The sequence below is a fragment of the Rhineura floridana genome, chromosome 1 (assembly GCF_030035675.1).
Source record: "Rhineura floridana isolate rRhiFlo1 chromosome 1, rRhiFlo1.hap2, whole genome shotgun sequence".
NCBI lineage: Eukaryota > Metazoa > Chordata > Lepidosauria > Squamata > Rhineuridae > Rhineura > Rhineura floridana.
In genome coordinates, this window is record NC_084480.1 from 249,539,047 (window position 1) to 249,565,788 (window position 26,742).

Here is a 26,742-nt window from a genome sequence, read left to right on the forward strand (position 1 = left end):
TCAATTTGATGATTTGCAACTTCATTTTAAAAATCTTTTTCATTTATGTTAATGACTTGATCTATGTTGCAATACTTTTAGAAAAGGGAAACAATGGATGGCATCAAATTAGTTTTTATTTAAGATAAATTTGAAACTCACTGAAACTAATCCTCTTGATCAGCTGCACAATTTTTAAATTAGCTACTAAGTAATTTCTATGATATTCACAGCTTATAAAACAACAAAATTAATACATTATTCTTATTCTGAAGCCCTCCGCTGACAATTAAAATTACACCCAAATATATAATATGTGTATATAGCAAAATATGTCTAGCAATAAAGTATTAGCTATAATACTTCATACGGTATGTGTTTCTCACAGAACAGAAATAAATAAGACCCCAATTTTCATTTTTAAGATCTTCGTGTTTATGGAGATTTCTACCAATTTCTGAGGCATTCAAGACTGAAGCAATGGGAACTGCAGGTCTTTTTGTTCTAATTCTGGTCATGATGCCATTTGAAAAGAAGCATTAAGGGAGTTTTAAAAGAGACCCTCATTTGCCTGCATCTCTAACAGGTAGCTTTCGCATATGACAACTTGGTAATTATTACATTACATTGCAGATACTTTTCTGCCTAATGCAAGTGCCAGAAACAAACATGAAGAAGTTGTCTTTAGAACAAGATATAAGCATGAATTATTCGGGGTGGGGGGAGGAATAATATTTGTAGCATTATGTCTCTCTTGAAATTGTGCTTTAAAAATCCATAAATAGGATATGCCTGCCATGTGGCAGAATTAGACAATATAGCACCCATAAAAGGCTTTCACAAGTGCACAAAACACTCAGTATGGGGGGGAGGAGAGAAGAGAAGAGAAATAGACTTTATACAATTTTATCCTTCTACAAGTACCACCCCTGCCCCATTGAAGGCAAATTCTACTTCTGATACACTGATGGGACTGATTTGGGGACACAACAGTTTTTTCTAAAAAATTTAGCAGTTCCCAGTAATGGATAAGAAAGGTCCCTGTAATTTTCAAGATCAAGAATTCACATAACAACCTTATCAAGTGGAGTAACAGAAGAGTATTACAATAAACCCATCTTTCATTGAGTTATGTCCTGAAGGAATACTCTGGGGGAGGCATCCAGAAACTCACATCACTCAAAGGTATTTCAATGGTAAGGTTTGTAAGTTATACGTATGGTCAATCATTTCTACCTCCCCATTCCTCAATCCCCAAACCACAGCCTATTGGGGAAATCATGCAATATAACTGAAGTAAAAAGGGGTTCTTGTGTTATTTACAGAATTAAACAATGTCACTCAGAACTAATTTATAGATAAGATATAAGAAACTAAATGTCACATGCAACAATACCATTCAGAAGAGGTTGTCCTTCATGTACTCCCCTGGATATGACTGCATTGTAAACATCTTCAGGAAATCCAGTCTTGCATAATGTGCCTTCTTCACAAGTTGCCTTTATAGGTGCCTGAAATGCAAGACAAAATTTATGTACTACTTGCAACTCCAGTCAAGAAACATTACACTTGGCATAAATTGTGGTTTTGCTAGTATCTTGTACAAACAACCTCTTTGTTTTTAAATTGCTGCAATGAGAGTTCTGGGGGCAAAGGGTTAATCTTTTTGATAATTGGTATAGAAAGAACAAATCCCACTTGTCTAGTAAGATCTAAATAATACACAATCTTGATTCTTTAAACAACTGAATGCTTCAACTAAAAGTCATTTGGCCTGAAGTTGAATTGTGGGGGAGAGAAATACATTCTTTCAAATAAAAATAAAGCTTACACAAAACTGATTACCAAGTTTGTCAGATATGAATTTGAGGCATTCAAGAGATTTAACAGCCAATTCAAAACATGCTCACTACACCTGTCGACAGAGTTCAGAATCTGCCTGCTTGAATAAGTACAGAAATATGAATCTGTACTCATTCACAAATACATATTTTAATGCAATTCTAACAGTTACTGAGGAATAGTTATTCAATTCACCAAAAAAAAACCCACCCCAAAACCCCACCCACCCTGCTTTGTTGTCATTAATAAACTATAATTTCTTAATTTAAAAAAGTATTTTCATGCAGCATTTTCACTACTGGGAGTAGGGATGGGCGAGAATTTCGAGTCAATTCACATTTCAAGCCAAATCTATCAAATTCTCACTTTCTGAAACAATGTGAGAACTAAAACACAGCCATCCTTTGAAATTTGCACTTATTAGAATTTTGCGGTGCAATTCGCCAGTCAATTTTTACAAAAATGCATATATTAGGGGAAACATATGAGTGAAAATTAAATGTGCAAAAATGCATTATATGACGAGAAATGGCTTGCAAAAATGTGTACAATAGTCCAAACTGCCTACAAAAATGTATTTTAGGAGAAATTCACACTAAAATGCTAGCAAATTTTCATGAGAATTTTTAAAATTAAAATAATTTTAATAATAAAAAATTGCTGTAGAAATGTGGAGAACTGAATTTAAAATTTGAAAAATGAGAAACTGAGACAACCAAAATGGACAGATCTTTCCATCCCCAACTGGGAGTAATAGTAATCTACTAAAACTAATGTAAACAGTAACAAACTCTTGGGTCATCTTACAGCACAACTTAAATCATTCATATCTAAACAGTTTCCTGAATACAAACACTCAAATAGTCCTCTGAACTATCAGTGATAAGCCAATGAGACTGGTTGCAACAAACACCAAGACTTGAAGGCTTTCTTTAATTTAAGATTGTTGATCTACATGCTGTCTCTTGTTCTTACCTCGTTAAAACATTCAACATAGTACAATTTAACAACCCAAACTATACTGAATTTCATAAACCTAACGGGGTGATATTATACATTTCATTAAGGTAAACGCTTTTAGTGAAGGGTCTTCCACTTCTCAAGTATTTTGGGGTCACATTAGTGTTAAGATGCACGCAAGATTTGACTGAACAACCTTAGGCACCTACATGTAGTAAGACTATTGTGCCTAACAAAATGTAAATGATTTTCTTAAATTGTAATTCTAGAAAATGGTCAAATACTGTGCTATTTCTAAACAACAACTGTGATAAACCCTTAAAATCAGAGTGGGGGGTTCTTCAGCCCCAAATGTTGTCAGATTCCATAATTTAATAAGCAAACTTGATGTAACTAATAGGGAAGGAGGAAAAAGCAGCCATTGCAGCTACCCTTGAAACAAATAAATCCTGGGTGGGCAGCAGATTAGATAACAGGATTTTAACAAGCCTGCACTAATGCGCATGGGAATTAGTCAGCCTTTCCAGCATGCTATATCTGCTAAAACAACTCTTATAAACTGAAACAATGGTCAATGAGACAAAGACTTTGGGGACATGAATAAAAAGGCTTCTTTATGCTTTCATTTGCAACCTCTCAATTTTTCCCAGAAACAAAAGAGAGCACTCTGTTCCCAAATGCAGTCTATTGTAAAGATTCTTTGGCCATAAACATGAGAGGAATCATAGATTCTAACTTTGACAATGCCTTGCCTCTCGTGTTTTGCATTTGAAATTAAATAAAACTGCATCTCGGATCACAACACAATCTGGGTCATTTCAAGTTCAGTTAAAGAGTATTAAGCCTCATCACCACACCTTTTTTTTAAAAAAAATTCATGTCATAACAAAACAATTGAATATCAAACTTTGCAATCTTCATAATAAAAAGGAAGCTGAAGTTTATTAGAACAGGACTCATTTCTGTCTAGGATGCCAACTTCTTCCCTGACTATAAAGTAATGAAGAATGTTGAGATCTTAAAAACAATTTCCCCTGTCCCCCAGAACCAATTGAGAAAATTGTTGATTAAATGTCCTTTCTAATAAAGACGTCTATACAGATTTATAAGAATCCACCAATCTTTCATAGGAATTATGCACTTTTAATATAAGACCACAATTTACAAAATCCTGGCAAAACCATAAAAACAAGAGTAAGGTTATGTTTTTCAACTACTGAGCTGTGGAGCAGTGCCAACCTGAGAGTACTTCCTGCCAGTCCACTGCAAGAAACTTGGCTCAACTTTTGCTGCTGGGTGTGAATCTCTGTTTTCTTCTTTCTCCAGAAGCGAATCAAACCAAACTTTGCCCTCCTATCAGCAAGAGAATTGTGGCAAGTGTACACATTACACTATGTATAGAAAGGCCATTTTAAATAGTTCCTCATGAAAATCATCATCTTATGATGAACCATTTGTGTATGCATTTGTGTAGACTGCACTACAAGCATCTGGACATCTGTAGTAGCATGTAAATTGCAGAAAGTAGGTGAACGCTACATACAACAGTTAAGCAGTGATAAACTCTATGAGGCAATTTAAATGGGCTTCACATGGCAACTATAAATTGTAAGTGGGCCCTGGGATCTAAAAGTAAGAAAATCTCAACTCCCTACAGGCTTGCATTGTCTAATCATAGTGGGAAGCTCTAGTATAAAGGCCAAGGCAAAAATCCATCATAACTCTGATCAACAGGCCTAGATGATCATACATTACATTTTCTATAGTCACTGAAATGTCCATGAATGAATTAAAATGCAAGTGATAGTTCTACTGACACTACTAATGATATACAGTAGTTAAACGATGAGGCCCACATAAATGGGTTCTGAAAAGGCCCTGAAATGCAGACCACAATACAATCCTACCAGACACTGGACATCAGTGCTACTGCACATGTTCTCATCTTGACCATGAAAAATATCTTAGTGTACCCTAAATGTCACCTTTATATGGCAAAGAAGGTATTAATTGTATAGACCTAAGAACTATTCTCTTTTCATACAAAAGTAATTGAAACAAAAATACTGTTATCAAAAATATTGTCATCAGATACGATAGTTTGCTAGGCCAGACAGGACATTTCAAAGAATTAGAACTTCTATATTGATTCCATAAAGGAAGCCACAGACCTGAACTTACAAGATCTGAACAGGGTGGTTCATGACAGATGCTCTTGGAGGTCACTGATTCATAGGGTCGCCATAAGTCGTAATGGTGCAAAAGTCTGATAAAAATTATGTCTACTGCATGTGGTTCCAGCTATTGTTCTACTGACATCATTATGTCTTGCAATGTAAGTAGTTTTTGTTGGAAGAGGGTATGGTTGCCTCTGCACTTTTTAGTTGTGCACTTTTATGTGAACACTGTCCTTCCTATAATCCCATATCATTTGAAACTACATCTGGACTAATAAAATATGGTTGAGTGATCCCTTCAAACTAGGATTGTAAACCAGGATGTTTTCATCCTGGAATGGAGCATTCACTCAAACCATAGTTTTCCAGTGCAGACATAACAGCAAACTATAGTTTGATTAAAACAGGAAATACTGTACTAAGCTATGCACACAAGGAAAGGAGAGGTGTGATGAGGAGGGAACACTTGGGCCCATGGCTCAATTCAACATCCTCCAACCCCTGATAAAGCTACGTACAATGCAGAGCCCTCAGTGGCAGTTTTTATTGAACATCCCTCACAATACCAGCCCACTACACTCCCAAACTTTAGCTCATACCCGCAGTGACGGAAAAGCATCTTGCTAGTCAAACTAATTAGTCAAACTAATATTACAACTATTCATCAATCTCTGTGTACACCCATGCCTGATAGGCACATAAAAATTTTAGGCTACAATCTTACATGCATTTTCCTGGGAATATGCCCCAATGAACTCATATTTCTGAGTACACATGCTTAGGGCTGCAGCGTTAATTGTTTGTTTATTATGTTTTATTACATTTCCATCCCATCTTTTCTCCAAGGAGCTCAAGGTAGTTCTCCCCCTCTCCATTTTATTCTTGTGACAACTCTGTGAGGTAAGTTAGGCTGAGAGACTGTGACTGACCCAAAGTCACCCAGTGAGCTTTATGGCTTAGTGGGGATTTAGATCCTGGTCTGCCAGGAACTGGTCCAGCACTCTAACCACTACACCGTCTCTTTTATGTACAAACAAGACGATTATTAGGTGAACTGTTCATAATGTGAACAAGTCATGCCCATTTTATAACTAACATCAACCTTTCTTAATGTTGCTACCATTGGCAATGGGCAGAGCAGTCCTCTGTTTCACACCGGGGAAGAGACACGGTGAAGCCACCACCACGTCCAGTCGCCCCATTTCACTATGGCCAGGGTAAAAGGTGGTGTCTGTAGCTTTTTCAACTTTTTCCTTCATCCTATTGACAACAATCGGAGGGAACTAAATATGCCAGCTCTAGGTCTGGCATATTGCTGCAGCCTATATGTGTCCTCAGACCAAGGAGGCTTAGGATCCTGATGATCCACTTCCTTCTCCAAAACTCCCCTGACACCTCGTTTCTGGAACCTCCTCACTCAGAGCACCTCAACAGATCGATGGTGATGCTAAAATTTTCAGTGAACAAACTGAGGAGACCTCCAAACTATGAAAATCCATCTGCATCTGTGGACCCCTCTTTTCATCTGCAGAGAGTGACAGCCATAGAATTCAATGCTCTTCCTCAGCTGCTATTCCCAGGAGCTTCAGATTGCTCCCAGGCAGAGCAATCTTGTCTCCCTCAGTGAGAAAGTTCAACTTCCATATCCACAGCCCTGCTGGCTCCCAAAGAAAAGATGGAAGGTGGGGGCAGCTTTTCCAATTCCCTTGTCCCCTCCGCAAAAAAAACCCTTCCCATTGCCAGCAATAGAAGAGACTTAAACACACCAGTTTAAGGGCTGGCATGTGTCTGTGGTCTCTTGGGACATGCCAAGGGACTGAATAGACTTAGGATCCTGGAAATCCACAGCTTCCCCGACACACTATACTCCTAACTGCACTGTTCTCTGAGCACAGACAGCAAGTAACAGACAACGATGAGTTTTACATGGCTGTACCAGGGGAGTCTCTCATTGTGGACTTCCCTCTCCAACCCTTAGGAGAGAGATCTGCAGGATGAAGCAGTCCAGCATCCAGCCTTCCTAGAAGTATGGGATTGCTCCAATCGGCATCAATTCTGTAAACATTTAAGCAACTTTAAGCAGCTAACTAGTCAAATGCACAGGATAGGTAGTGAAATACTATTACGGAAAAAGAGCTAAAACAAATTGGCCAACAAATTTACTAGAAAGATGACACACAACTAGTTGGTGTATGTTTCTTCTGAAACCAACTCTACCAACCAATAAACTCTAATTAGATTAACATTAAATCACAGCTAGCCAGTACAAATCACATATAGCTACAATGCAATTTTGCTTGCTAAAAGAACATTTCAACTTTTACTCAAAATAATGAAAAACACATATTTTATTTGTTGGAATAGGCAAATGTTGCATGTTCCCTTTAAGGGATATTTGGGGAATATCCCATGTACCTGTTTTACCATGATGTAACTTCCTAATGGGTGGGGTTACTTACCTGACTTCCTCCTCCTTTGTCCTGGGTTTTTTTTTAATATTCTCCATTGCTGATCTTCCTACTTTTGAGAGAGGCCGCATGGCATGATGCTCTCTGCTAAGAGCATCAATACAAACACCAAGATGGACTGAGACTTCTATATTTTCTTTCTTCTAAGCTAGAGCCTATGTTCCTAGCACATGAGGTCGTAAGTAAACTTTCTTTTCTTTTACCTAAAAGATTGTGTCTGTTGTTGTTTATATAGAGAAAGGTGGGGCTGGTTTATTCTCAGTCTGCTGCTTGTATTTTTATATCTCTGCTAAGAAATAGGACCAACCAAATTAGTTCCTATTTCTCTCTGGTATTTTTTTTATAATACCGAACATTATTCACTATTTGTATAGCATTAAATTCAAGAACATAACATTAATGTGGGTTTACAACTACAAACCATTTTAATCATTATTTTATAAATCTTGCGACATCAGTCTATCTAATTACTTTTAAATAATAGAGAACTGCTATTCTACCAATGTAGATCCATCCAACAATTCCAGATGAGAAAAATTTCTCAGTGGTCACTCAGCTGGATGGAAATAACTGATTCTTCAGTTAAATTACTTGTTGTATCTACATTTCAGTGTGTTATCTCACTAAAGCAGATTGTTTCAAAATATGTCAGTGCTTAGACAAATAGACCAGCTTTCTTGAGAGGAAAATAATCTCATCCAATGTGACAATATTTTTACATTTTAAAAAATAATAATTAACTGTTATTTTGTAATTAGCAACTCATCTGGTTGATTGTGGCAACCATATGCAGCCACACCACTAAGACACAGAGCATAGATAGTGATTGGTTTCAGTTTTGATTACATTTGTATTTTAGTGCTTTTAAATTTGTGGACCACCCAAAGACATTGTTAACTGGGCAAAACAAAAATGCCATAAATAAACAACAAACAAATGCCACACTATTTCCCCAGATGGGTAGATGTCAAGATTCAGTCCTGCCCAGACCTGAAACTGAGGTTTCCTAGGAGGAAGGGTAGATGGAGCAGGATCCCCTTCCAACACATCTCCACATCACCAAGAATCCACATGAGCCATCTGATACAGACTTCCCCACTCCAGGGCCAGAGGTCTCCATACCAGATGCATGATGACTTCCTGGCCTCAGACCTCCTGTTGTCTCCCCAGAGGAGCACATGGCGAACCATGTGGGAATTTCAGGGATGCCAGTAAAGCTAGCTGTACATAAGGCTACTCAGGACCAGAGGGAAGTATGTATAAGTAACCATCTAGATCCAGGCCTGGCTAAGCCAGGAAAGGGTATGGCCTCCAGCATCTATATAAGCTCTCAGTTTGAGCTGCTTCACTGCTGAAGCAACCAATCCTTTAGGGTCCAATCCTTCCATTCAGACTGTTAAAGCCAATTCAAATTTTCATGAAAGTTTGAATGGGCCTGTACCATTTCACAATGCACATAGGGAAACGTGACCTAGACCCAAAGAGTTGTATCCAACAAAGTTACACTCACAGTAGACCCAATGAAATTAACTGACCTAAGTTAGTCATGTTCATTATTTTCCATGGGCTTACTCTGAACAGGACTAACATTCAATACCACCCAAAATGTCCCTCTACTTAGAAAACTTGTAATAAGAACATAACATAAGAACATAAGAAGAGCCTGCTGGATCAGGCCAGTGGCCCATTTGTCCAGCATCCTGTTCTCACAGTGGCCAACCAGGTGCCTGGGAGAAGCCCGCAAGCAGGACCCGAGTGCAAGAACACTCTCCCCTCCTGAGGCTTCCGGCAACTGGTTTTCAGAAGCATGCTGCCTCTTAGGGTGGCAGAGCACAGCCATCATGGCTAGTAGCCATTGATAGCCCTGTCCTCCATGAATTTGTCTAATCTTCTTTTAAAGCCATCCAACCTGGTGGCCATTACTGCATCTTGTGGGAGCAAATTCCATAGTTTAACTATGCGCTGAGTAAAGAAGTACTTCCTTTTGTCTGTCCTGAATCTTCCAACACTCAGCCTCTTTGAATGTCCACGAGTTCTAGTATTATGAGAGAGGGAGAAGAACCTTTCTCTATCCACTTTCTCAATGCCATGCATAATTTTATACACTTCTATCATGTCTCCTCTGACCCGCCTTTTCTCTAAACTAAAAAGCCCCAAATGCTGCAACCTTTCCTCGTAAGGGAGTCGCTCCATCCCCTTGATCATTCTGGTTGCCCTCTTCTGAACCTTTTTCAACTCTATAATATCCTTTTTGAGATGAGGCGACCAGAACTGTACACAGCATTCCAAATGCGGCCGCACCATAGATTTATACAACGGCATTATGATATCAGCTGTTTTATTTTCAATACCTTTCCTAATTATCCCTAGCATGGAATTTGCCTTTTTCACAGCTGCCGCACACTGGGTCGACATTTTCATCGTGCTGTCCACTACAACCCCGAGGTCTCTCTCCTGGTCGGTCACCGCCAGTTCAGACCCCATGAGCGTATATGTGAAATTCAGATTTTTTGCTCCAATATGCATAATTTTACACTTGTTTATATTGAATTGCATTTCCATTTTTCTGCCCATTCACTCAGTTTGGAGAGGTCTTTTTGGAGCTCTTCGCAATCCCTTTTTGTTTTAACAACCCTGAACAATTTAGTGTCATCAGCAAACTTGGCCACTTCACTGCTCACTCCTAATTCTAGGTTTCTGGACAGCCTTCTGTCAATTTTTCAGTATACAAAGAGATTTTGTAAGCAAAGAGATTTCAGAGGTGGTGAAAATGCACCTCTTCACCCTGGCTTTTGACACTTGAGATGTATGTCTTTAGGACCCTCTCTAGTTGTGATTGTAATTTGTTTTAAACAGTTTTTAATCATGTATTTTATACTGTCGTGACATGCCCTGGGAACTACAGGGCAAGTAATAAATCCAATAATAAGAATAAGAATGGGAGGGTCACATTCAAATGTGTGTTTCTCCTCATGCATTCTGAGAGGTGCTGTTCTGTGAAGAATATACCAAACACCCTTCATGAAGATTCTAAGATTGTTGGCAAGTACCTCTGACAGCAATCCTTTCTTGAATGGGGTACTGTAGTCCCTTCTTAAATTACTATTAGCATTAACACCTGTCTTTGTTACAATGCTTCCATTATATTAGCCAATTATTAATGAGGGGCAGATTCAGAAGCAGATGGGAATCATTGTTGGTTGGCCTAATTATATGTTATAAGGGGGGGAGGAAGGTCCCTTCTCCACACTGAACCTTTTATTCATCTCATATTTTTCTATGTGGTTTCCCCAACAAGTTTTTTACTGATATAAGTAGCCTAATTTGAACATCACTACTAGTACTAACCTTTACAATAAATGCCAGTGAAAGTGAGGACATTGCCATTTCCCCTAAAATCAAGAAAGAAAATAGATCTTTACTGAGCCACAGGTCTACATGATGTATTTCCTGAGTGCACTGAAACTCTCACCCCAGTTGAAGCTCGTGTGCACTACTACAATTGTAAATAATGAGCTCTGTGAACTAAATTAAATGCAGCTCTTGTTTTTCTTAATGATTCAAAGCTCTTGAAGTCAGTGGAGGCGTCCATCAGTGCAAATGCGTTGTGGACAAGGCAGTCAATTTTAAACAATGAAGTTTGTCAAAACAGATCCCTTAGACATAAGAGATGAACCGATTTCAAAATACAAAAAGAGAAATTCTTACAGTTAAACTGATTGGTCAGCTTTACAAAAATGAAATGGTATGCACTATCCTTGGTTTATTTCATTTGACAACAGCACTTTCAGAGCCCAGGTCTGCATGTACAGCTGCGCATGCTGAGAGATATGGTTATAAAAGCCGCTTGGAATTAGCTGAATCTATAGGTAATAATGTCCAAGTCTTAAACCCTGAAATACCAGCAGGCAGAACTAGTTTCTTCATCTAGAATTAGAAAAAAGGACTAAAACATATTAATGACATAACACATTCCTGAAGGGTTATAGAGAAAAGGCTAGTGTATCCCCCCATGGGGAGCTTTTCAAAGCAGCAGGACTTTCAATTTTTTTTTAAAAAAAAATGATCTGTGTCACAAGATACTTACAAAGTGAAAAACGCAAGGATATCAAACTCTAAAAAGCGTAGTTAACTCAATACTCTTTCCATTCTCTAGGAGAAGATATATAGCTGTGGTTCACACAGGGATAGTACAGCAATAATTTGGTACAAACATAAATGATATTGCAAGTTGTATTGTAGCTTACACCACAACCCTTTATCTCTAGGTATACATTAAGGCAGAGTAACAGATTTCACATGGGTGAAAATTTCATAAAGCATGTTCAGCTTCTTTTGTTTTTCTATTAGCTATTTTCAGTGTTAGGCTACCGAAGGCTGAAAGGTATAGAATGCCTTTTGCTTCCTATTACATTTTGTTAAAGTATCATTAACACTGAATGTCTGAAAGGCTGTGTCAAATACAGGACTCCAGAACAAACCTTTATTATATAGCCCTTAGTTTAATTAATCAACTAATTAACACTATTTTAGGCCACATTTCTGGGCAAATGCCTGGTCCAAAGCAGTTTACAATAAAATAAAACAAAACAATTTTTTGAAGCTCAAAGTACAATTCAGCAACATTTCTCTCTCTCTCATGCACATACACACAAATATATCAGAGCCAACCCCACCTCCAACAACGCTAATTCAACCAGACCATCATCCGGCTAAAAAACATCATGCCTGGAAAACCAAATGAAGAAAAAAAAAAAGGTCTTCATTGGGTCACCATAGAGAAGGACCTCTTCCCCTCAGCACCCACCTTACCAACTGGGGGGGGAGACACACACCAGGAGAGCAGCCCAAACACATCTTAAACTCAGAAGTGGATGTCATGGCAGGGCAGCAGCACTCTTCTGATGTCCAGTCGGTCATAGCACTGTTGCCTTTGGGGAAGTAGAGGGGGATGGGCAAAGTACAAATACAACAATAAGAGCACCTGATTGGCTCCCTGAGTGTGTTTGCACTGCACTGACCTCAGCAACACCTTGCACCTCCCCTCTACCTCCTAGTAATTAGCAGCAACATGGCTGACCAGAGGTTAGGTGACCACTGCCGTCCCACTATGCCAAACACTACTGCTTAAAGTGCAAGCAATATGATATGGGTGGAGGCAGTCCAATTAATAGCTTTGACCCAAACTGTTCCAAAAATGTGTTAGGACATTGTTGGCAGGTGATGACATATCACATTGGAGAGTCTTTCTATTTGTATTAACCATTCTCAGTGTAAAACTTTTATTTATTTATTTATTTATTTATTATCATTATTTTTACCCCGCCCTTTTTCCAAAACTGGAACTCAAGGCGGCTTCCAGATAAAAGAACACATATAATTAAAAACATACAAAAGTCTAGATTAAAATAGAATTAAACTATTTACTGTATTAAAACCATTCATACATACAGTTAAAATAATTCAAACTCAGTTTAAAATAATACAATTAGACAATAGCAATGCAGCACCCTCCAAGCCCTGTCCTTAACAGCCTTCAGTTCCAAAGGCTTGTTGGAATAAAGAAGTCCTTGCTTGCTGACAGAAGGACTGCAAGGAGGGGGCCATTCTTGCCTCCCTAGAAAGGGAATTCCAAAGCCTCAGGGGAGCCACCGAAAAGGCCCTATCTCGTGTCCCCACTAGTCGTGCTTGTGAGGATGTGGGTATTGAGAGAAGGGCCTCTCCTGAGGATCTCAGGGCCCGGGCAGGCTCATATAGGGAGATACGGTCTGACAAATAGCCTGGACCTAAGCCGTATAGGGCTTTATAGGTCATCACCAGCACTTTGAATTGTGTCCAGAAACAGTGGCAACCAGTGGAGCTTTTGTAACAGGGGAGTCGTATGGTCCCTGTAACCAGCCCCAGTTAACATTCTGGCTGCAGCACGTTGCACCAACTGAAGTTTCCGAACAGTCTTCAGAGGCAGCCCCACGTAGAGCACGTTACAGTAATCTAAACGGGATGTAACTAAGGCATGTGTCACCGTGGCCAGATCAGACGGCTCAAGGAACGGGCACAGTTGGCGCACTAATCTTAATTGTGCAAAAGCACTCCTGGCCACCGCAGAAACCTGGGGCTCCAAATTTAAAGCTGAGTCCAGGAGCACACCCAAACTGCAAACCTGCATCTTCAGGGGGAGTGTTACCCCATCCAGCACGGGCTGAATCCCTATTCTCTGATTTGCCTTTCGACTGACCTGGAGCACCTCTGTCTTGTCTGGATTAAGCTTCAATTTGTTCGCAGAGTTGGGTGTCATCAGCATACTGATGGCACCGAACCCCATACCCCCGGACAACCTCTCCCAGAGGTTTCATGTAGATGTTACATAGCATGGCGGACAAAACTGAGCCCTGAGGGACCCCACAGGCCAAGGAGTCAAACAGGAATCCCCAGCACCACTTTCTGGGTTCATCCCTCCAGGAAGGAACAGAGCCACTGTAAAACAGTGCCCCCAAGTCCCATCCCAGCAAGGCAGCCCAGGAGGATACCATGGTCATTGGTATCGAAAGCCGCTGAGAGGTCCAGCAGAACCAACAGGGACAAGCTTCCCCTGTCCAGTTCTCTGGGTAGGTTGTCCACCAAGGTGACCAAAGCCGTCTCCGTCCCATAACCAGGCCTGAAACCAGACTGAAATGGATCTAGATAATCGGTTTCATCCAGGAATCCCTGGAACTGGGAGGCCACCACACGCTCTATTACCTTGCCCAAAAATGGAATATTGGACAATTGTTGACAGCGGTCTGTTGGTCTGTTACCCCTACGGGGGCCGAGATGTAAAAAACCTCTGACCACTCAAAACAGCTCCACTGGATGGCTCCCTGCAGACACAATAGTGGCAGAAAGGAATGCTTTCTTTGCTGCCCGTACTGCCACGGAGTAGGCCTTCAAATAGGCTCTAGCCCGTGTTCGGTAGTACAAATCTTTCCAAACTGGCTGAATGGGCATAAAAAATGGCAAATACTGTTCAGTGTAAACATGTGTAAAGTGATGCATACTGAATCAAAACATCCTAACTTTAAATATATATTAGTGGGTATCTGCACTGGGAGTGAATGACCAGGAAAAAGATACTGGGATTGTGATGGATAGCTTGCTGAAAATGTCAACCCAATGTATAACAGTTGTGAAAACTGTGAATTCCATGACGTGGATCACTAGGAAAGGGACTGAAGATCAAACTGCCAATATCATAATGCCATTATACAAATCTATGGTGCAACCACACTTGGAATAGCATGTACAGTTCTGGTAAAAAAGGAGAATGAAGAGCTGGAAAGGGTGTAGAAAAACACAACCAAAATAATCAAGGAACTGGAACAAGGCCAAGACTTTCTTTTCCACAATAGTTGCTAAAGTAGCAAAGCCACTATAGTGATGTTGCATCTATTTGAGCTTTGCCTAGAAATGTCAGACTGTACTGCTTGTATTTCCTGGACAAAGACACAGATGTAGATATGTGGGCAAAATGTGCTTGATGAAGTCAGCTTCAGTTCACACAAGCTTGTATCACAATAAACATATTAGGCTGCAATCCTAACCCCACTTTCCTTGCATTAAGCCCACCTGAATTCAGTAACACTTACTTGTGAGAAAACTTGGTTAGGATTGTGCTGTTAATCTTTAAAGTGCCACAAGGCTTCTCATAGGGACATAGGAAGCTGGCATATACTAAATCATACCATTGGTCCACCTTGGTTACAGTATTGTTGACCCTGATTGGTAGAGGACCCCCAAGGTTTCAGGTGTGTGTGTGGGGGGGTCAGCCCTACCTGGAGGTCCCACGGATTGAACTTGGGATCTTCTGCATGCAAAGCTGATACTCTACCACTGAGTTGTGACCCTTCCCCAAACTCCTGGTTGTTATAGACAGTTGCTTTTATGCTTTCAAAAAGGAAAGAAAGGGAAGTTCAGAAATTCTGACCTATTTTAAATTTTAAGGAACTTAAAAACAGACACTACATAGATGTGAGCAATTCACTTTCTTAAACAAGGAATCACAAGGGGGGAATCACAAATTAAGGAAAGAAGCAAGGTATGAGTCACTCTGAGTGGTCAACTTCATTTAATAAAAATAGCTTTAGTCCATTTCCTCAAACTGTTTTTTGGTCTACACAACTGGTTTCTGTGGTAAAGGGAATTTGAATGTTTTTGTCCTTTTTGATATTAAGAGTGTTCAGTGTATTTGACCTCCTTTCTCTAGCCATCTTAATCCACAAGACAAGGGTTCTGCTGACATTATACTGGGAGCTTTCTATTCTAGTCAGAGAATGTCTGAACATGCTCAATGGTGGGTCCTAATCCATCAGTTTAAAACCACTGATGTAGGTATTGCTCTGTACACTGAAGTGAAATAAAAATAACAGGAACAAATGGAGAAAAACTTCTTATACCAACACAAACTTAGCTTAAAGTATTGGATGGGACAGGCAATGATGCCAACATGGAATACAAGGAGAAGTTCATCTTAGCTGAGAAAAGGAAATATGTATTCTTATCTGTAGCAAGTTTTATATTCTATTTCTTTACTCCATTTTTTATGCTGCTTTATTTTTAGTTGTACAGCATTTTGAATTTTAATATTATTCTCACGTGGAGTTGCTTTTTATTGTAAACTGTTTTGTGGATGAAGTGCCTCAAAAATAAATAAAACAAGAAACTCACAAAACATCACAACAGTAAATAGAAAGAGGGGTGAGCCTTAGGCCTGGCACCAGCATGTGGCTAGGTTGGGACCTGACTGAGGGGCACTGCAGCCCACAGGGGCCCCTGTAGGGCCCCTTCTTAGGGTGGGAGGGTGGAGCCCAGTCTGCGATCCACAGCAACATTGGGTCATGTGACCCGACACTGTCACAAATTGTGCAGTACCCCCCAATACAGGCAGCATGGGCTTAAATAAGCCCGCCTGCCTCACTTACCTATTGCATGTGTAGGGACAGCCTGTGATTGCTATCAGGGATTGGCCCTGGTCTTGGAGACCGATTCTGAGGTTAAGCCTTTGGCGTACCTACACTGCTTATCCCAACGGCTTGCTCTCTTCAGTTGGCCTGGGTATGGATGAGCAAGCTGCCAGATCTACACATGGGGTAGAATAGACTTTGTAATTTGCTCTCCCCATGTGGAAACAAACACAAAACTCCCTGCACAGACAACATTGGCACATTAGGGAGAAAACTGGTCCAGCTCTTCTGTATTGCTTTTCTACTTGTTAAGGGGGTATTTTTGCACCAACAGCCTGGCGCAGGGCCTTTTGTGCGGGGCCTCCTGCTCAACAACCACCACCACCACGTCCTTCTCCTCCTCCTGCTCCAGGCAAGGCCCAGGTCCCCAAAAAGCCCGAGCTCCTGCAGCCGCCCCCCGACATAAACCATCACCACCACCAGCAGCAGAAGCCCGGGGAGCAGCAGCTGAGCAAGCCCAGGGACATGGAGAGGAAGACAACATTGAGACAGCAAACAGCTTCACTGTAACAAATGCCTGTCACCCTCTTGCCTTTCGGGAGCTGCTGCCCCCGCTAACACCACCTCCTCTTTCTTGGCGGTGCCAATGACGATAACGTTATTTGTTATTTAATTTTATTTGTTATTATAATGTTATTTGTTATTTAATTTAATTTTTGTAAATTGTATTGCTTTTATTGTATTTTTATACCTGTGTTTATTTTTCATTGTAAGCTGCCTTGAGGGCCTTTGGCCGAAAGGCAGGATATAAATAAAATTTAATAATAATAATAACAATAATAATTAGGGTGTCAATGTGCATGCCCCGCGTGCACGCACATGCTTGCCATCACCCAAGATGCCAGTAGGAGCGACCCCAAGGGGATGACACCCCTGCTGCCATTTTGGGTGATGGCAGGGGTACATGCACAACGCCAGAGGTAGGTGCAGCAGGCAAGCCTATATAAGCCCCGCACCGCCTGTATCAGGAGGGAATGTTAGGGCGAACAGTGCTGTGGGTCTGGATAGGCTCGTGCTCAGGGGCCCAGTCACACCTGGCATCGGCCATGATTATCCTCTCACAAGATGAATCACCAATAAGTTTTGAAAAACATGCAGTATGCTTAAATTATCACTGTATTGCTACCTAAAACGTAATTATTGTAATTACTGACTTGTACCATAGCAATTCAGAATGCAAAATGGAAAGGGGAGAAGACTTTTAAAATAATGTCAATAGATTGAAAATCTCTTATTATAAATATGCCTTAAAGATTTATTTGAAACTCTGGTATTTACTATAATGAAAATCTCTTATAAAATGTTAATGTATTCAACATTTAAAGCTACATCATCTTGACTTTAAACCAGATAAAACAGGTACGCAATGTGCATTTTGTCGTATGATTTTTTTTGCTCCCAAAGTCAGCTTCTGTCTTGTCTCAGAAACATTTATGAAACGCCTGCTAGTTTAATATGTAAATGAAGCATTTCCTTAAAAAGAACGGTTCCTTCTCCTACCCATTTGTTAAAATAACAGTTCTGTATTCCCCCCCAAAATGATGAAGACATCATCATTAAAAGAAAAACACTGTATTTTATGTTGTTTTATTTCAGTTGATGACAATGTAAGACTTTTATCCTTGTTTATATCACTTCAAGATTTTTGGATGTTAAGCAGTCCATAAATATTTTTAAAAGCAATAAAATAAATATCAATAAAGATTGTAGCTTTCAGGTTTTCATGGATTTGAATTATGTTACTGATATTTCTACAAAATAAACTAGAATTATGAAATACTGGCTGTTTTCCAATATATTTAACAAACACACACCTAAGTGTTTGTCAAATATGTGAATCTTGCGCAAGAAAGCTAAAACAGAATTCTGATTTAATCCCAGAAAATCCACATAAGGAATTCCACATATCTGGAATATAGCAGAGGATTTACTTCTGTGAACTATACAAGACCAAATATCAAAGTCTAGAAGCTTCCACAGAAGAGAAAACATGATGGGAAAAGACAGAAGCACAAGTAGATCCAAACTTCTCTATATTAATCTACCAAAGTGCGTTAGGCACTTTATTATTATTATTATTATTATTATTATTATTATTATTATTATTATTATTATTATTATAAGGCTAACCTACCTATGTAGTCTCACGTCTCTTTACTCTCTAATACAAACAACCTTTGCTGTGATGTCATTGTATTGTGCACCTCCCCATCCTAGCTTCACCTCAATGGCTGGCAGAAACAGGAATATACACCACATGATAATGCTATGTCACACAATGTTTGTATTCCCTTACAAGGAAAAGAATAAAAAGGTACAGAGTGCCTCTGTGTCTCTCATAATGTCTAGTTTGGTCCTTAGTGCTAGTGTCCATAGGCCTCTTTGAGAAGCTGGAATAATCAGTCTGCACACAAATGAGGTAAAGGTGACAAAGGTAGCAACAGAAAGTATTAATAAACAGAATTACATAGGGTTTAATTCCATTCACTGACCCACAGATGCATATCTGCTTTACTAGTAGTGTATTTTAAAATGCCTAAAATCAATTTCTCATAATCATCTGATTAATTTTCGATACTAATATTGCCTATTTAGACGTTTAGGGTATGATCCTAGTCATACTCAGAAATCATACCATGAAAGCAATCTGAATTACTATTCAGGATTGGAAATTTGACGCTTTTCCTCAGAACAAATGCCTGTCTGAATGTCATTCTCAGGCGTACATATTGTTTTTTCTCCAGTTTTACTACAAAAGCTGCCCCTTTTTCCAATCTCAAAAGCACTGAGTTACTGATGTTAAAGTGTGTATGTGTGTATATAGATAGATAGATATGTATACATACATACACACACAGTCACACATAGTTTTTTTTTCCTGCTTAGGGTCAGGCTTCTGCATAAAAACCACAGATTGTATTAAAAATAAATAATCCAGGAGGGGGGTTTAATCTTCAAGGTCGCTGAATACCAGAGTTATCAGTATGTTCCTAAAAGCTGTATTTTTACAAACATACATTGAACAAGTCTTCTTTGCTGTGCGAATGATGAGTGATGACGTCATCAAAACCTCACAGGAATATTTGGCAAATATTGAAAACAATACAAAACAATTTAAATAAACCTAACCATAGGATACATCCTAACATAGTATTAGGGTAGAAACACACTCACTGTTCTGCTGGTTCCAGTGTGTCTCCACCTCTCTTTTCTGAAAATGGGGCATATGACGCTAGTCAAATCCTGCCCTTTTTTACTGTAAAACTTGGTGTGCGCCACTTGAATGCATTTTTTAATTTAAGTCCAGCTTCAAAGAGATTTCGAGAGCCAGTGTGGTGTAATGGTTAAGGTGTTGGACTACAACCTGGGAGACCAGGGTTTGAATCCCCACACAGCCATGAAGCTGACTGGGTGACCTTGCGCTAATCACTGCCTCTCAGCCTCATGATAACCCTATTCATAGGGTCGCCATAAGTTGGAATCGACTTGAACGCAGTACATTTACATTTTTTTCAAAGAGATTTGACAACTGATTGGCAGATCAACCTATTTCCCCTCCAGGTTTGGCTAATGGAAACGCTTTGATCTAGTGTTTACAGCCTCAATTTCTTTCCCTTGCACTAGCAATGTACATGATACAAAACTTTTAACTAATTTCTGACATGTAAGAGAAAGCAAAGAAGCCAAGCAACTGCTAAAAATCGAAGAGGTCACTTTCCAGACACAGGTTTATAAAACTGATTCCATACCAAACTTCCAGTGTTGTTACACCGTATTAAAAAAAGGGGGGCTAACCTGATTTAACTGATACCCAACCAAGAGGAAATTGAATTCTCCAACCATGACATGCCACTGACACTATGCTATACATTGCAATAAAGCAAGTTCCTGTCCATAATTCAGAGATTCTGTTTTAATTTAAAAGCAGTCCTTAGAGAAAAAGGCACAGAGTGAAATAATAATTTATGAGAACCTAACGTTTTAAGATTTTCAAAATCCAAAACAAAAATAGAGACTTCCTAAAAAGAGAAAGAAGGGCTGACAAATAAATGGTGTCACGGGGGGAATCTTTTAGATATAGAACTATCTTTTTAAAAAACATAGAAAAGCCATCCAAGCTCAAACTATATATAGACCTTGAAAACAATAATCTTAGCTAAAAAGTTAAAACTATCATCCCAAGAATGGTAACAGGGTTTGAAGAAAAGATACTGGAGGGTCAGCACAGATACTTTCCCATCAGGACAAACTAACCTTTTAAACCAAATAGAAAATCCCACAGCTGTTTAGGATCAGTGTTTCATCTCCTCATATTCCTGATGCAGCCATTAAAGCTGGGAAAAAGGATAGTGGCTGTATGGGAGGCAGCAAAAATGCAGTGATTGCAACGGGGCAAAGGACAGCTCTGCAACATGCTAAGCCTGCATTTACTACATTTCAATAACAGGGACCCGGTTCACAGCCAGAGAGTAATCTGAGCTCTGCACCATGGACAGTGACTACTGCTGCAGCTACTGCAGCTGCCTCCCTGTACCCAAACACTCAGCCCTGCAGGATTTAAGCAAGATATCATCCAATGCCAAAAGCGTGCTCTACTCACATGCCACACTGTAAGTCAGAAATGCCCCTTCTCCAGAGTACTGCAAAAGAAAAATCCCTTACCTCTTCGAGAAGATATGCACCAGCCACAAATGCCATTAAGAGGCAATGATCTGCACCATCTGTCCCTGAGATTTATTCCTGTCTTTCATTTTCCCTTGCAGAAAGACTGACTTTCACTGACCAAAGTACCAGCATCCATCCTGAACATGTTCTCTTTCTCATGCATTATAAGAAGTCAGTTCAGGGAAATCCCAGGACACCCCCTGCCCGACTGATACATTTCAAATGAATATGCTCCAGTACCAAATACAGATCATTCATTACTCCAGAGAATCTTTCACAAGCTACTTCCAGAGCAGTAGTCATGTTAAACTGTTGCAGCAAAATTGTCACACATCCCAGATGTCCTGTTTATTATTTATTTATTTAGTACATTTATATCCCGCCCTTCCTCCCAGTTCCATACACACCCCACATTCACTGAACAAGCAATACAGTCTATACTCTACCTTCAGAGGCACAAAACCACTCTAGGAAAATCCAGGTAATTTCCCCTGCACACACACACACCCCACCCACAACAACTCTTGCCCAGCCAAACTGAACTCTTTCTCCAGAGACCCAGACCCTCTCTATTGTTTCTCTTAATATATACTGACAACTGCCCATTCCAGAAACGCAAACCCCTCAGAACAGACAGCCAACTCACTGGTAGAGCATCTGCTTGCATGCAGAAGCTTCTAGGTTCAATCCCTGGATCTGGAGAGCCACTGCCAGCCAGTGTGGACAGTACTGAGTTAGATGTACTGACTTGGTATGAAGCATTTTTTTTATGTCGTCCCCCCCCCCCACACACACAAGAGTACACAGCCTCACCCAACTGCAATACCTATTCTAGGGAGGTCCAAGTCACCAGTGTCCAAAAGTACAAAAACGCCAACAATGTTCTCCCTAGGCAGATTCCCTTCTTCACAAAATAAATAAATAAATAAATCACTCTCGAGCCTTCAGTTTACAAACCTTCTGCCTCAGAAAAACATACAACTCTCCTCTGTCCAAATGCAGAACCAGCTCACTCTTTTCTTAGTATAGGCCCACATAATTTCCTACCTTTGAAATACTAATTCCTGACTATGGTGAGAGTCAACTTGCCCCTTGCCCAGGACCACAGTGGCACAAACCCTCTCAATTTGGGGCAGATATCCAATCCCTATATGAGTTGGGCAGGGCCTCAGTGCCAATTGTTGGGGTACTTGGACAGGTCTACTTGGACAGGTCTCCTGTTTGGGACAGGCCACCCTTCTGCATTGCGTGGCCTTCGCATAGCGCCTCCTGTTGGACGAGGGAGGTGGCAAAGCATTAACCGAGAGAAAACCCGCATGTCCCTACGGAAATTCCTGTTCGCTCTTGCAGCAGCAGAAAACAGAAGGACGCAAACGGGGGAGGAGGCGAGAGAGGCTGCCGGGCGGAGGCAGAGGATGATTAAATTCTTCCCGGGAAGGGATTAGTGAGTAGAGGAGAGGGGCGAGGCAACGACTCAGCACGTTTCACTTTACTGGGCCTGAGGCCACGGAAAGAGGCTTTCCAGACATGCTTGAATCCACTAACCCAGGGGTCCCTGACCATGGTGGGTGCTCAGTCAGGAGCTCTCACCCAAATTCGTTAAACACCAGCAAAAGCCGAGATTCCAATATACGTTATTGCCATTCACACCCTTAGACTGCGCCAGTCAATCCGAAGCAGCCCCATGGTTCCACGCTCAAAATTACTAACACAGATTAAAATCCCACATGATTCACAAACAGGCCCTGGAAATGCATGGCATTTCCTCCTAAATGTTTCCAGTGGTATGCAAGAAAAAGGCTATGATAGACTGTGCAATGCTTTTTTTTTAAGCGACTAACTAATCCATTCATCGACATATCTGGAGTTTGTACTTCATGGCTGTGACCCCAGTAGGAATCTGGCATAAAGTAAAACGAGCGGTGCGTGTGTCAAACAGGACAGAAGGGGATGGGAGGATCTGTGCCCCTTCTCATGCCTATGGATGGATATAAACCCCACCCTGTCTCTAGATTTGGAAAGCAGGTATCTCAGAACAGAGGCAAGCCCTAATGCTCCCCATATCCAGGATGCCGCCTGTTCTTTCCAAAAACAAAGTGCGCGCGTCTGCCAGCCAGCAAAGAGAAGCACTAGCTCCCATCCCACTCTCCCAAGGGAAGATGTGGGTGGCATCAACTCTTTTCCCACGCTCCCCCGCCAAGGAAGAGATGGCGCTATGTCCTTGTCCCGTTTCTGCTCATCCCCTAGTAATAGGGATCTGTTTCCCACACAATCCCCCGAAACCCGCCCTACATTCTCTTTATTGACAATCGTCATTTCCCTGCCGGTCTCATCTTTTCCCTCTCTCAAGCCTACTTTTGTTCTCTCTCCCACTTCCTCCCCCGGAAAACTCCCCCCAATCAAATTCCACGCCAGTGCAGCGGGGGTGAGGGTCCCACTCTGTCCAAACTTTCCTCCATACCCATTTTGCACCCAGATCTTTTCCCCAGGCAGTCATCTCTCTAAATTATTATTATTATTATTATTATTATTATTATTATTATTATTATTATTATTATTATTATCGCCAAAGCTGGCACCTGCTCCTTTTAGCCCTAGGACAAGAGAGTCCCTAACTCCCGTTCTCCACAAGCCAAGAAAGCGACAGCTCCAGCCCGCGCTCACCAACTCTAGACCGGGGTGTCTTCTCTCCCATGTTAAGCAATCTGAGAGTCCCCCTTTCATTCGATGCACCCCGGCTTTTCCCTCCCCCATCCTCCAAGATAAAGGGAACCGTTTTCGTTCAAGCCCTCCCTCCGCCACCCGGGAGGCTGCCGCGGCTGCTCCCGCTTCAATCCCAATTTAGCAACCCGCTCTTCTCTCCTTCGGCAGAATCCCCATCCGTCCCTATTAAACCAGGCCCAGTTAGCCAGAGGGGCAGCAAGAAGAGCCTTGTCCCCCCCCCCAGCCCAGCCCAGCCCAGCCCAGCCCGCATCCTCTCTCAAGCCCCGCCACCGCCCTTCGCCGTGAACAAAGAGCCCCAAGCCCGGCCGCCGCTGCTCCTCTCGCCCTCCTTTTACCTGCTGCAGGGCCGCCAGCACCATCAACAGCAGCGGCGGCAGGATCCGCGGCGGCGATCCCGCTATCCGGCACATGGAGGCGAAGCGGAGGGGAGGAGAAAGATGCATAAACCGGAGCGAGCAAGGCAGGGCGAAAAGTCCACGGGTCGGGCCCCCCGGAGTGCCTCGGGCCAAGGTGGGAAAGGGGGGAGCCGGCGGTGGATGATCCCCGGGGTTCTCCTCGGAGGAAGCGGCGACTGAGCTCCAGGTCAAGCTGCAGCTTGGCTTCTTATCCCCCCCTCCTTTCTCGTCGTGTCCTGGGTGCCGGGGATGGGCTAGACACACAAAGGGCAACGGGCGAAGGAGAAGGGAATGGGCGCTGCTGGGGGGTGGCTGGCAGGTTTAGAGGCTCCCCTGGGCTTTCACCTGGAACCTAGCCCTTCTTCTTTGGTCCTCCAGCAACGGCGGCTGGGTTGCCCTCGCCGGCCGGCTTGAGGCAGCCTCCTTCTTAGTGCGTCGCCAAGTGTGCCCTGGCACTGCCGCTCCGGCGCCGGCTCTGCCGCTGCTGCATGCTCGTCCAGAGTCGCTCGCCTCCTTCACTTTCTTGCCTTGCTTCGCCTCACCCGGCCAGCCGCCAGCCGCATCAACCCCCTCTCTTTCGCACACAATGATAACAATACCACAGCAGCCTCTGCCTCGCTCGCGCTGCGTGCCTGTGTGCGTGTGTGTGTGTCTGACTCTGTGCGCGCGCGCCTATGTGTGTGTGTATGCCTTCTCTTGTGCTTGGCGGCGGTTGCTGCTTCTGCCGCTGCTTCTGGCAACTTCACCTCCTCCTCCTCTCCCCCTCCCTGCCGGCCGCACGACCAATGGGAAGCAACCGGCTTCAGCTCAGCCCTTGCCCGGGCCAGGCAGCCGCTCACAGCTACCCCAGAGCAAAAGGTTGAGCTGCTGCAGCCGGAAAGAGGTGCGCAGAGAAGCCGTGGGGTTCTTGTTGGCCCTTCGCCCCTCGGGAACAACCAGGGGCCGGAAGTGTCTGGGTTACAGCCAGCCACTCTTATGATAAGAGATTTTGGGTGGGATGGTGCGGAGGTGCACACGACAGGGACTCAAGGCAATGTTCATGAAGAAGCGTGAGAAAGCTTGGCGCTTTGATTCTTTCCCGGGTGAGAATCTCCGGCTAGCGCGACAAATGCCTATGCAGTAGAAAGCAAGCAAAGCCGGGCGACGCTAGGGAACGCTGTTCTTGCCCTTATTGTCTGAGGGCGCTTTGCAATGAAGCCACCTGCTGGGAAAAGCGGCAGAGCTGTTTAGACGGCTGCGTTTGCTTTGTTTTTACACCTCTCCCGCCATCGCCCAAGAGTCTGGAATTTTACCAGCCAGCCAATAAGGAAGTTCCAGTCCTAACGATTATTGGGTTAGCGGGCCTTTTGTAGACGTCCGCGCCCCTTCCTGCGATCGGCTCCCTGCTTCGTTTCTCGACAAGTGCTTAATAACAAAAATACGTTGTGTGTATATGTATTTTTTTTAAAAAAAGCTTTGCTTGGTGCTGGGCAGAGCTCCAATCTGTGTGTCCAAAAAATGTCAGGCTGCATAACAGAAATTAGGGAGGTTGCTGAGTGCACAGTTACAGCAAGTATCAGTGCTGGGTCATTTGCAGAGCTGGCAAGGATTTTCCCTCACCCTACAGGTCACTGAGCAAACTTGTTTTGTGTCCATGCATCAAAGCCTCCAGCCTGAAAGCAAAAGGGGGTTGGGGATAGAGAGGGGAAGAGATTGTTGACGCTACTAGACGCCGGTTAGCAGTTAAGGACTGAGTTTTCACGGAGAGGTGAAAAACGTTGATTTGGTTCTATTTTGGGCTTTGGAAACGATGTAAACTTGTGCAGATTTTCAATTGAACGCTGGTTTTGCAATGTCATTATACAGTAAGTAAGGAGAAAACAAGCGACCTCTTTTATTCTTTATTATCTCTGCAGATTAGGCACCATAACTATGGATTGTGGTCAATAAAAACTGAAAGGCACTTACTGCCAGAATACTATTATTTACTTCAGAGAGACTGCTCCAGAGCGAATCTATCATCATAGATGGCGACTGGCCAGAACTTTGGGGCAGATGTCCAGGCCTCAGTCAGAGTGAGTAGGAGGACCCCCCCCCCATGCATCAGGACTGGCTTACCACTTTTTGAAATAAGTCAAGCAATACACATTACCATCTGGGGTGGGGGAGCATAGCAGTGTCTAAAATTACATAACTATCACCGGTCTGTAGGATTCCATCCAAGTAAAAAAAAATTGGCAACATTTTTTTCAGTTTTAAAATGTATAAGCATTCACATTTACTCTTCAGCCTATGCTGAGTATAAGTGGTGTAAAACGTCCACTATACTAACTGTATGTATATGAAAATTATACTCAAAAATTTGGCATTTATCAATGGCCCTCAAGGTAGTGTAGTGGTGGGTGGAATGTTAGGCATGTTAGATTGGGGCTCAAATGGCTATGCAGCTTACTGCATGATCTTGGGCCAGTCAGTGTCTCTCAACCCAAGCTACCTCACAGGGCTGTTGGGAGAATAAAATCAGGAGTGGGATAACCATGTTTTTTTGCTACCTTGA

General features: G+C 42.0%; 1 protein-coding gene across 2 annotated transcripts in view; it reads right to left on the reverse strand.

Annotated features, from left to right (window-relative positions):
* Positions 1 to 24,948, reverse strand: part of CDH2 (cadherin 2) — a 232,976-nt gene extending 208,028 nt beyond the window's left edge. For both annotated transcript variants that reach the window (XM_061597668.1, XM_061597658.1), the window contains exons 1-2: positions 24,147 to 24,948; positions 1,376 to 1,490 (exon numbers count right to left, since the gene is read on the reverse strand). In XM_061597668.1, coding sequence (XP_061453652.1) covers positions 1,376 to 1,490; positions 24,147 to 24,254 — 223 coding nt within the window. In that variant the 5' untranslated portion in view covers positions 24,255 to 24,948. The remainder of the gene's footprint in view (positions 1 to 1,375; positions 1,491 to 24,146) is intronic.
* Between the last annotated feature and the right edge of the window lie 1,794 nt (positions 24,949 to 26,742).